The sequence below is a fragment of the Rhea pennata genome, chromosome 3 (assembly GCF_028389875.1).
Source record: "Rhea pennata isolate bPtePen1 chromosome 3, bPtePen1.pri, whole genome shotgun sequence".
NCBI lineage: Eukaryota > Metazoa > Chordata > Aves > Rheiformes > Rheidae > Rhea > Rhea pennata.
In genome coordinates this window covers 41366973-41379732 of record NC_084665.1, presented here as the reverse complement: position 1 = coordinate 41379732, position 12760 = coordinate 41366973, and the positions used below count along the sequence as shown (strand labels likewise).

Here is a 12760-nt window from a genome sequence, read left to right as displayed (position 1 = left end):
TATTTTATCTTTAAAAATACGTAGGCAGCAAAACTCAAAGATCAATGAAATAAAGAGCATGAATACATGCAAATATATCTGATATTAAATACAACTGGTGCACAGAGGCCCATCCCAAATAAGACAGAAGGAGAAAGGTGCTTACAAAGTTTTCCATGAAGCACTATTCAGTATGTAAATCTACTCAAAATAAGTGCTTTTAAAGAGATTAATATGGACAAGTTTTAACTGTCTTCATTTCCTTAAGGTGCCATCAGCTGCAGTCTAGAGTCCTGCAGTGTGATGTGAAGATAGCTTTTAACAGCTAAGTGCTATCTGTTGGTGAAATTTTGGTCACACGAGCATCCACGGGAACTTGCGCAGTCATTTAAATAGCGATGGGATGTCACCCTGTCTTTTCCTGTTCTTGATGTGCATATTAATAAGCCAATCTTTTTTTGACAAAGCAAGGTTGCAAAATGCGCAGAAAATGGTTTAAGTTTCAGTTAGCGAGTCAGAGGAGCGTGCCTGCTGCAGAACAGCATATGCTGCCTGGCCTGATTCAGTAGAGAGCAGCTTTATTTCACCTGTGAAACGTAAGGAACAAATAAATGCAGCTGATCTACGGAGCCCAAATGATGTCTGGTGACTTCAGCAGGCACAGTCTGCAGCCTAGGAGCATAAGTCCCGCTTACTAGCAGTGGGGCCGGGGAGGGGGGCACAGCTCCTTCCGAGCTGCAGCTCAGCAAGAAGCATTTTTTAACTCTGTATTTGTGAGCTATAACCGATGCTCCGATGCTGTTTGCAGAGGTCGAGCGACTTCTCTGAGCCAGCTTAGAAAGGAGTAAACTAAGCCACAGAGGTATAAAGTGGCTCCTGAGCCCCATCCCCTGCGCCAGCGGCTGCCAGCGAGCAGGGCTCGGCAGCCCGGGACCCTGGCGCTACCTGCCGCTCTTGCCCGAGGCTAACGGGGCACCTGACACCGACTCTCCGGGGGTGGAAGAAGCACGTCCACCCCATCACGACTCACTACCCAAAGCCAGCGAACCAACGCGGTCACCAAAGCCCGACCGCACGCAGCAAGCGGGAGCCAGCAGCCCCCGAGTCAGGCAGGAAAGGAGATGAAACCCAGGCGGCTTGTACCCACGTGGCTCTGCAAAGAACAAAACCTTCTCGGTGATTCAATAGGGAAAACTCATCCGCTTTGGAAGTCCACAGCAGCTCCCTGGACACCAGTCACGCGGGTCAGGAAAGGCTGCAGCAGGGACGAGCGCCCAGCTTTGAAAACGTAGTTCAGAAGTGAAGCCGGCCTTCTCCGAAGCTGGACCTGGTTAACGCGTTCCCTCTTACGGTACGTCAGGTCACAAGACGTAAAGAAAACGCGCTGCAGGAGCGTCCGCTATCGGCCCACCCGCGTAATTCGCTTCTGCCAGCCGGGCACCTGCCGCGAATGATAAAGCCGTGAAAGCGCGCGGCGGGGATTAAAAGGAAACATACCCCGCTCCCTATGGCTCGTCACAAACGCCAGCCACGCGAAGCGCCCGCCAAAGCTTTCGCGCCCCGACGCCCCCACGACGTTGACCGACGGCGAGCGCCGCGGCGGAGGAGAGCGAGCCGGATGGAGCGAGGCGCCCGACAAGCCCTCGGGCAGCGGGCTCCTGAGAGGACTTCGCGAAGCTCTGCCCGCCGGGCGGCTTCCGGAGGGCCGGCCGGGCCCGCGGCGCCCCGGCCGCCGGGAGCCGCGCGCTTGGAGCCGGTCGCGCTGCCGCTGTTTGCAGGCGCCCGTCGAAAGCGGCTCCCCCGGCCTCTCTGCAAATTGCCGCATTCAGATGAAGTGGCAGCTGCTGTAATTAAGACACAGTTAATTACATATCGCCTTAATTGCAATGATAGGATTTTGTCAATTTGGTAAATAAGAATTGTTAGGTTTCTTCCGGCGAGTCGAGCCTCGGCACAGCTCGGCTGCTTCTCTCCTTGTCTCCTCGCAAACGCGGAGTCGCCCGCGCCCGGGCTCAGGTGCCAAAGGCAGGGGCAAAGCGCGCTCTCGGCTCGCGAGCGGGCCGAAGCACGCCAGCGCCCGGCCCCGGCCGAGCCGCCCCCTCCCAGCCCGAGGCCGGCGCCTCGGCCCCCGCTTTCCTGCCGCCGAGGGGGCCAACGTCTCCCGTGGGTCTCGCCAGCCTCCGAGAGGCCTGCGCGGGCACGGCGCGCGGGAGAAACATTTAGAGCGGGGCGGCGGGGGCTCGGGCTGCTTTAACGGGAGGGCAGCGCTGGGAAAGGGAAAAAGATACCGAAAAGGAAAAGAGGACGCGAATGAGATTTGTTAGAGGAAGGAATGAAACTTCTCACATGGCTACTACCACGTGCAGAACATGGCCACAAGCAGGACTGGTGCCACCGCTGAGGGGCCTTTAAAGTCCGGTTCTATCCCCAAGGGCCCCCAAACAACTTTCTAGGTTTCTTCATTCACTGTGCCTAATTTGCTTCCTGACTGTGCTGAATTTATTTAAAAAAAAAAAACAAAAAAAAAAAAACACTCTTCCAACGCAGCAAACTTCAGAGCCTTCCCCTCCAGCCTAGAGCGCATGCGGCGGGACGCAGCCGCATCTGGTCTCTCCGTTCCTGTGCTGCCTCCTGGTTGCTCTTCCAAGGAGTCTCTATGTATGCCAAGATTACTGGGTTTAAAATTATAGTTTTGTTTGGGGGGGGGGGGGAGAACTGAAGACTAAAGGGTTGCATAATGCCAGGTCCAAATCTAATGTCCGTAGTCTGTTTCTGGATGAGAACTAAACTGGTGTTTCTCAGGAATGACTGAAGCCTTGAATGAGCTGGATGGCAGGAGAAAATCCATCTTTTAATCCTGTTGCAGAACAAGTCTGATACTGAAGTGAGCATGAGACAACATGTATGAGACAATGTCATTTTTTGAATCGCTTCTCCGTGATTCAGTAGACAGCTGTCATCCATACTAATTAATGCATTAGTGTTGACTGAACGAGTATATTCAGGGTGTTTACACGTGAAAAAGTGGCACAAAAAAATCATCTAATTAAAGAAGAGCACCCAAGATCACCTTAGACTTAAGTATTAGTTCCAAAAATTAATGAAAATGCTATTTGTATTTGCCCCCTGATTCATATTCAACAAGCAAACTTTCTTCTCAGGAGATGTAGTAAACATTTCATTTAAGTCTCAGTAAGGCCCTGACACTGGCTTAGGTTGAAGTTACATACTGTAGTTGAGGCAATTTACTTATGCAAAGAGGCATGTCCCACTTCTGCCCCACTCAAGGGCTGCAGTGTCCTCTCCTCCCTTGTGGCACCTCTGCTACTTGCTGGACTCTTCCGGGAGCCAAGTCAGCCTGCTAAACCTGCAGAAACTTTTTCACTTATTTTTTGCTGGTTCGTTTTCCACCTGTTTAGCAAGGTGAATGGGTCTGGCACAAGGCTCAACAATCTCAAGGTGAAGCTTAGGACAGTTTCTTCACAGCATTAGCAAGCTGCTGGTATCAGCTCAAACGGTGACATGCTCAGCCTTGCACGATGTTTTCATAAACAAACAAAGAAATGTTATCTAGATAAAACTGCTGTGCGGTTGGTGTAGAACTGGTTAGCAAAACAAACGAACAAAAAAAAACAAATCAAACCACTTTGGAAAGTGGTTCACCATCAAAACAGCAAGATGTATTCAATGAATGGGTCCCGGTTTCACACTACTCAAAATTTTCATTAATGAACTCAGTGATGAAATAGATAACATACTTAATAAATCTGCAGGTAACACAAAGCTGAGAGGAACTGCAAGTATACTACGGAACAGGATAAGAATTCAAAATTATTTTAAAAGAATGGAGAAATGAACCGAGAAAAATAAGCTGCAACCCAGTCAGACTACGAGCAAGATTCTACATGTAAGAAGGAAAAAAAAAAAAAAAAAGGCAAATACAAAATAGAATGAAACATAAATCAGCAAAGCTATGCCATCGGAAAGAGGGAAACTATCATACTAGAATCCATAATTGGAATTTGGAATTTTTGGTGCAAGATACATGATGTCATCTACTCAGCACTGCAAGAATTAGTGAACAAATGGTGAGCATTTTCAAATCCCAACTGCCAGTAACAACTACAAAAAAGAAATAAAAGAATAAAAAATAGACTCAAAGATCTCAAAAAAAATCCTACAAGTAAAGCTTTAGTGAATTAGAACTGACTAGTCTGAGCAAAAGATGACTGGACCTGAATGAATGCACAAAAACTGCCTCAGAGAGAAAGGGAATAAGCTGCACTTCATGCCCACAGCAAACACAACACAAAACAGCAAGCCTAAATTGCAGCAGGAAGGATTTGAGCGGATGTTAGGAGAAACATTCTGATGGTGAAGTATCACAGCAGATTGCCTGCGAGGTTATAATGTCTCATACCAGGAGCCTCATAACACATCTGCCTGGATCAGCAAAGGCAGAGTCCCTTCTCCTACCCAAGGCCCCACAGACTAGAGGACTTCTCAGGTCCTTCTTGGTTCCAGGGGCCTGTGTCTCAGAAAGCAAACACAGCTCTTCCTTCTTCCTTGCTCCATTTGACTGCTCTGAAGTCTCCCTATTTCAATGCTGAGATGTAGGTTGTAGCTCATATGACAAAGTTGCACAAGAAAATCCAGGCTCAGATTACACCTATAGTTTTAATTCCAGAAAGGTTAAATAAAGCTTCATCTTCTGCCTCCAGCAAGTAAGATGTACTGGAGAGTACATCCAACAAAACATAAGAAGAAGGTTTACCCCATAGAGATCGAGCCCTGAAGTCATTATTCCTTTGTCAGATCTTTTTGTTTTCTCCCACTTTGAATTTCTTCTTTAAGTTTTACTGTAGTCATGAGATGCTCCTACATTCAGATCCAGAAGTAATATAACATACGCGACCCAAGGACTAGCAAAAGACACCACACTGCACTTTGTACCCGAGCACAGCAGTATTCAGGATGTTCGTTCTGGAGTACGTGGACATTCATATCCCAGTGATTTGCTGATATATCAAGACTCTTCCCTCCCCTTCCTAGCTCCTGGCCTCCTCATATCCACATCTTCAGTATGACAGCCCCTGCTCTTTTTATTCTGTACGTAGTCGACTACAATATTGCTAGCAAACCTGCTCAAATAGTGTTCAGAAATGCCTCTGGCTGGGTAAAGCTTCTGGACTGGCCCAAGGCCAAGGGGGAGCTGCTTTCCCGTGCCCACGAGGGAAGGCGGGAACATCACAACGCCCCAGCTAGTGAGGCGAAGGGATTTGTCCCCACGGTCCTAGCGAGGGAAAGGAAGCGTGCCCAGGCAGGCCCTCACTATGCAGCCCTCTCTCATCTTCCTTTGGCAATTTATCTAAATCTGCAGACTCACTGAGCGTGAACTAAGAAGGTAAACTCATATAACAGTCTCCAACTGCACCCACTTGGTAAACAGAAACACTCCTTAGTAAAATAAACTTTATTGGTATGGGCTTTCTCACTTTTGGAAAGCAGAATGAATTTTACCCTGGAAAAAAAAGCCTCTTTCGCTGTTAACTAGTTAGATAATAGCTTCAAAAACAGGAACAGAGAATTTTTATGTGTTAACATGAGCAGCTAGATGGTTCCGGTAGAGCAGGTAGATTACAGGGCACACTATAATTTTAATTGTATGGCTCCAGCATTTGGATGTACTAGCTTCCCTTATGTCTCTCAGACTTCCTGCAGCCCTTAAATGAATCATTTAATCTGTGTCTTACGGTTTGCTCCTTTCTAGTGTGCTGTATGTGCCTTGTCTATTTAGGCCAAAGCTACTTTAGCTCACGGCCTGCTGAGGTTTTTTTAAACACATCATGTCTCAGAGGCTTCCGAGACTTGTGGCAGCAGTTTTATGTGCAGTTACAAGAGAAAGCTGTAACCTAGTCATTGAAGTTATTTGTTTTATTGATATACATTTATATATACATGTATAAATATATATTATATATAATATATAAAGTGTTCCTAGATGCATCCAGGATGGAGGAAATATTTTGAGAAGAGGGCCTTTAGATTGTACACCAGGCGATAGTTAAGCAACTTGAGGTTTGGAAGCAAGACTGTTAAATTTGTGGTACACATTGGCACTAGCCAAGTTAACTGTTTGGCAGCCTGATAAATAATTTCTGTTGAAGGAAGGAAGATGCAACTTTTCCAATTTCCCAAGGACAAGAACATGAGGAATGCTTCCTACTGAAGGCATTAAGAATAAAACTGGAGAATAATAATCCCCCATGGGGAGAAGTAGGGGAAAGGAGAGCAATCTTTGTTGGTGCTGCTGACAAGGATGAGGACAACAGTTGTACAGAGCTGGCTGACAGGGATATGGAAATGTTGGTAAATATAACAGTGATTCTCAACAGCTCATATTGTGTGCGAGTGTTGGAGTTGTCACTTTTGTATGTTGTATAGCTACATTTTCCAAGATTGACTGAAATTATCTAAAGCTTGAAAATACATTCTTTTGTAGACTAAATTGGATAGAAAGTTTTTACACAGTGCTGCACAACTAAGTGAAAGATATAATGCTCTTAGTTTTAGCAAAAAAAAGAAAAGAAGAGATCAAATTATGGATGTATTCAAGGAGTTTTAGACAGCAGCTTCATGATACTGTTAAAAATAATCAGTCTGTGACTAATATCTCTGGTAAAAACTGATTTTAACATCTAGCTCCTCAAGCTGCAGTATTAATTCACACTCCAGTGAAGTAGTTGCCATGGAGTGGCCAAAACACAATTCACCAACTCTGACGGGCAACAAACTACAGAAAACATCTACTCTGTTTTCCAAATATTAGTGAGTCACTGTTTTATATAAATCAGCCAAATTTCTTTCCTCAGGAGGTAAAATTAATTACTACTTAATTAAGACAAATGAGTAGATCATCAGGCCCCTGGGTAATCAATCTGCAAAGAAACTGTGCTTTGAGTAACAGAACAGCACAATGTAGTCCTGACTTAGGAAGTCCCATTTAAAAAGTTAACTGTTTTCTGCATTTGTTTTTACTGCAAGACCTGCTACTGATATTGTGCAACACATCTAAGAATCTCCATATTTCTGCCAAATTTAACATTTTTTAGAATCTTTATTTTTACATGCATATACTGCTGCTTTAATTCTTCTAATCATTTCCTGGAAGAGTCCTAACAGGTATGCTACTCTATAGATGTTCTTGGTGTCAAAATGGAGACCAATACATTCAACCACATAAGCAAGTTATCTTGCAAGCAATCTATCAGTAGCTTCTTGGCAGCAACTTAACATTTTATATCATTGTTTGTAGGGATTTGTCATGTCATACACAGTGATCAGACTAAGGCAGTTTATGGATCCTGCACCAATCTAGCCACCAGGGTGAGCCTCTGGAAACACACAGCACACATTATGCATACCAGCCAGTTTATCAGTCAATCATACAAGAAATCTGCTTAAGAGTTCTTATAATTTTGTGAAGAAAAGTCTGCCTGATTTTTAGCGCTTCTAAAAAGCAATGCTTTCATCTGAGCTTTTTTTCTCCCCAAGGGATGCAAGAACTTGCTGTTATTAAAGTCATTTTCTTGTTTGCTAATAAGCTGACTACTGAGACAAAAATATACCTTCACTCCCCTTTTCACAATTGCCATATAAAAAAATTGCTTTTCCACAATACAGGTGATAGTCCTGTTCTCTAGGGTCCTGCTTTTATCACCATAAATGTCTCTTTTGTCTGCCTGCTTTATCAGCCCAGTTATTCGTCTTGGAAAGGATGTCTACAGATTCTATCCTGGGCAAGTAGGACGTGTACATAAGGCACACGCATGCAAAGGAGCTCCAGGGCGAGGCCAGTGTGTCAAATGAAACCTGAAAGAACTTTGGAAGAAGCCGTTCTCATTTATGCCTATCATGGACAACATTCCAACAATTCCTAATGATTTTTTTATGACTTTGGCCTAAAGGAGGAACATGAGAACCCAGACAGAGTAAACCAAAACTACATTCAAAGGCTTTTGGCCATACCAGGAGTGCTGTGTGTCCTGAGTTCACTAGGCATCTGAGAATCCAGAAAGGAAATTGCCTTAAGTAGTGTTAATTCTTTTCCCTAAGAAAATTTGTTGTACTGCATATTAACTTCGAAACATGTTTTATTTATGGATTGTAGGCTACTTCTGTTGGGAACCCAAGCCTTTAATAGTTCTAGTAAAATTAAACTAGCATAATTAATTGCTTATCTGCAAGAAATACATTCTTTTTTCACGCTAGTTGCAGCAATCAGATGGAGCCAAGTAAACAATACTGAATTATTAGGGTCTTACTGTATATACTCAGGCTGTTAATATCTACTAAATTACAGCTGCATCATACTGAGTGCTCGTTTCAGCAAGAGATTAGAAAGTACATTTATGTTGGCTACCCTTTAGGTTGATAGTGGACTATATGTTAGCATGAGATTACAGAATGATATATGCTTTCTGCCTAACCTTTCAGTCAACTGCAACCAGCTCCAGGAAACTACAAAGCTGAAACTTTCCAACCCAACTTTGACAATTCAACTCTCAGACAATATGTTTATTTTCAAAAGACAACAAAAAAGACCGCCATTTACTGGTATAAGAAAACTTCTACAAAGCAGCATTTGATTTGCCATTTCTCAATATACGTAAGTTAACTATGCCATTCTGCACACAATACTCCTTTTCTTGGAGAGGAGGGTATGAGGACAGACTAGGGAAGTTCATCTGAGTGAAGTTAACCAAATAATCTTACACTGCTTTGAGAAAAAAGTGAATAAAGTCTTGTTTCACTTCTTCCAGAAGAGCTGCAACCTGTCCCCCAAAACTATACTCTTCCCCCACCAAAAACTTCCAGGGTATCACAGTTCCCTACGTAATATGCAGAAGGCTCCCAATGAACCAGAAGACGACAAACTATTTATATTCACACAGATTGCTATCTCTAAAAATAGAGCAGTTTCTCAAATATACAGTAGATAATTCCAGTAGTGTGTATAGAAAGAGCTAAATGGTGAATACCTAGATGTATGAAAACATTGATTCATCACTGAAAATATGTATATAGCGTAAGAAAATGCACTGATTTGATGCATTTGATTTAATAGTTCTAAAGTGGCAGTGAAGAACATTAGGATTTAACCTGACATCATCTATTTGAAGCCTTTAAATGTGTATTCATTGCAAGATACTTTAAAGATGAGATGTCAAATGAGATTACATTCAGAACAAAAAATGGTATAAAAATCTGAGTTTCTGGAACTAATGCATCATCTGTATAAGCATATGTTAGTTATGTATACACAGCAGTCTACCTTAAATAGGTAAAGCTGTTATGCATGAAAAGAAGTGTGCTTAATTAGTATAGCATTAGGTTACAGTTTCATTATTTTAGAGGCCAGGAGCAGTAAAAGATGTGTGTGGGGTGGGGGAGGGAGATCACTAGACTCCTGCATCCCTTATTCCCAGTAACTTTGCCGTATTTTTCTGAACCAGCTAAACTTTTGATTATTTGTTTTGTTAAGGGGACTGTCTGTGACAGAGAACGGAAATGCTGATCTTTATTAGAAAGTACATTTCCAGAATGATGATACGCAAAAGCAGCTGTCATGCATTACATCAGCATGTCTGTCTGCCACTTTATCTGAAGGCTTTGTCCATTAGCAGCATGCCAAAACTCAATTACATGTGGATTACAAATGGAAAGGCTAAGGCAGCAGAAGTATCCCTCACTTCCTCTCCTATTAGGTTAATAAAGCAGACTCACTAAACCATAGGGACATAAGGGCTATTAAATGCTGCAGTGCAGCACAAGCCTAGGAGTATCAACCTAGTAAATATTTAAGCAGCAGCAAGAGTGGCATAAGATCAGAATACCTTGCCTGTCATCAGCTTGCTCAGCTCTCACAGGTGCCTGTGCCTCCTCCAAACACCCCATTAGCAGGAGCGGACGCTTGGCAGAGAATCAATTTCAGCTGCTATCCCATATTGCCATCCGATCTGCTTAGAGCTAGGAACAGAAGAGACTTCAGGCCAGTAGGAAAGAAGCAAACAGAAAGGGCCTGAGAAATACACGACTGTCACTGGAAAAAAAAAAAAAAAAAAAAAAAGAAAAGAAAAAAGTACAAAAGTTTCCCTTTTATTGCAGCTTACTTGTTGTGTAGTCCGTGACAGACAACTGAAAGCCTTTTGCCAGTGAATGTGGCAATTCTTTTGTGGCCAAAAGATACTTGACTCATTAAGGGGAAAAAAGCAGGACAGTAAATTTTGGCTAGAGAAGAAACCATAAGAGCCTTCAAAGCCATTTAACTTCAGCCACTGCTTAAGAGCATCAGGCTGTTCCATGACAACTCTTTCTCCTCCTTGCTTCTGCAGTTGAGCACAACATGAATTCAAAAGCAGACCACACAAAGCTTGAAACAATCTCCATAGCTTTTAACATTTGTTTTCAGTGTTCAGATAGGTGATAACGCATCCCAGCTTCACCAAAAGACCCATCTCACCACACGTACAAATAAAAAAGGGACAGGAAAAGCAGCATTTAAAAAAAAGTAAAAAATTAGGTAGGATATAAACATTCTTTCACCCCAAGAAAGTCATAGTGCATTGCTCCCAATAATTTACTCTAGCATGGCTGATGAAAAACTGGCATTCAGGGACAACATAATAAGCTTTAAAAATGCCAAGTTTAACCATCTGATATTTAAAGAGGAAAAAAATCTTAATTCCAGGTCACGAGAATAAATACACACCAGCAACAGATCCTGGACCACTTACCATCTGGACAAATACTGTTAATAGGAAGTTGCTCAGCTTTCCAGAGCTGTACTTTAATGGAAGAATCAAAGAAAAATCACAGCTGAACTTAAAAGAAAGCAGAAGAGTGTAAATCACTATACATCCAAGCCAGAATTCTGGCTCGTTTCTTTAGTTGCACAAGTACTTTGTATCATTTTAGTCTATAGCTATGTTTCTTAGAAATCTTCTCACATCTAGGAGTCTGAATTCACCAACTGAAAAATAAGGTATGGTTCATGAAACACTGGAAAAATTGAGGCAGGCCTTGAACTTGAAGGTCTCTGCTTACCAGAAGTGAGACATGTATGTAGCCTTCATTTATTTACTCATTTTAAAAACACAGCATTCCCTCATTTATTTATTCACTCCTTGAACCAGCTAGTTCCCCAGCCTTTGGCTTCATTTATAGCACAAAATCCCTCAGTTTTTCCCTACAGTTCCATGGAAGATAATATTTAGCTATTATTTTTGTTCACACTGAAGGGCTAAGTCCAATCTCCTGGAAAATATTAATATTGCTTTTACTTTCTAAAGGAATTTTGTAAATTATGTATCACATAGTTATACTTCTCTCTCTCTCTCTCTCCATCAGGGAATTCAGGACAGCTTTGTAATTTAAGATTCCCCTTAGCTAGGGAGGGATGATTTGGTCCTCTCCCAAACTGTAAGGCTGAGAGCAAAACTGGATCCCCCATGCCCATCACCTCCCAGAAAATTATATTAGAAAAAAATATAAAGCATTTAACTCAAAATCAGAATTGTTCTTTAATGATTGCAAATTAACTTTTTACAATATCAAGTTTCTAACTTTTTGCGCACACTTTCTGGTAAGCACTTGAGTGTCCTCTATGACTGACAAAGAACAAGTTTTCTGTGCTGTACAGCTAAAAAACCCTTGGACATTACTCAACACCTTGGCATCACACCTTTTTTTAAAAAAAAGAAAAACAGATCGCACAATAATTTAGACAGCATTTATAGCATTATAAAATCAGAATCCCTCTCTTTAATCACGTACAAGAGCAGCCATAAAGAATACAACAGCTTTAGGAATACAAATAATGAGGATGTAAAACTATCTGTGCAAAACTGCATTATTTTTACTTTCTAAAATTTCAGGGAAGTAACACCGCCAAAAGCAGAGACACGGTAACAAAGACAAACAGTCATGAAAGTAACGCTACCTTAGATTTTCAAACAAAAATTACATTATGAAGTAAGTACTAGGTAAAGAAAAAAAAATCTGATGGCACCATGAACAACAAAGACAACAAATGTCCTGGAAATCGCCAGTTGACCATGAACTGATACAAGTTCATGTTAAAGTCTTTCAGGAGTAGTGATCGATTTGGGGATATCAACTCTAGCATTCCTTTCCATGCAAAAATCTATCTTTCCAACATCTTTGCTTTGCGGGCTACTAATGCATTTAAGAGTGAGCAGTCTTTTGAGGAGTGTGCTTTCTTCCATGCATCTGAAATCTTTAAAACAGCTGGATCATTGATTCCCTGGATTTCCCTACTCCAATCCATTTAACTGCAGGAGAGAAAAGCAAACTGTTATAAATAATCCAAAGCAAGATCTTATTGTATCTTAAGATAAGATACAAGCTTATCTTCTTAAGTGCTTAAGATCTTAAGTGCTATGGTCTATGAAGAAAAACACACTATAGACTGTTAGTATAGTAAGAAATGATAACTACGTGCATTGCTCTGAAAGAAAGAGTGCACTGCTAATTTTAAAAAGTAGGAGTAGTCTTGAATGCCTGAAGAGATATATCAGTTTTCCAGATACACGAAAAAAAATACATAGCATCTATCAGAAAAGTAAAAATTTGCATCATCTTTTAATTCTCATCTTTGGATAGAGCCACAAGAAAATATGAGGGAGCATAAGAGCAGTTGATTGGTTTAGAATCTTCTCCTGTCATGTATATTTAATATCACGTTAGTATACCAGTAGTC

General features: G+C 41.9%; 1 protein-coding gene across 1 annotated transcript in view; it reads right to left on the bottom strand.

Annotated features, from left to right (window-relative positions):
* Positions 1 to 11770: 11770 nt before the first annotated feature.
* Positions 11771 to 12760, bottom strand: part of ADSS2 (adenylosuccinate synthase 2) — a 38794-nt gene continuing 37804 nt past the window's right edge. The window contains exon 13 of the mRNA XM_062572120.1: positions 11771 to 12332. Coding sequence (XP_062428104.1) covers positions 12280 to 12332 — 53 coding nt within the window. The 3' untranslated portion in view covers positions 11771 to 12279. The remainder of the gene's footprint in view (positions 12333 to 12760) is intronic.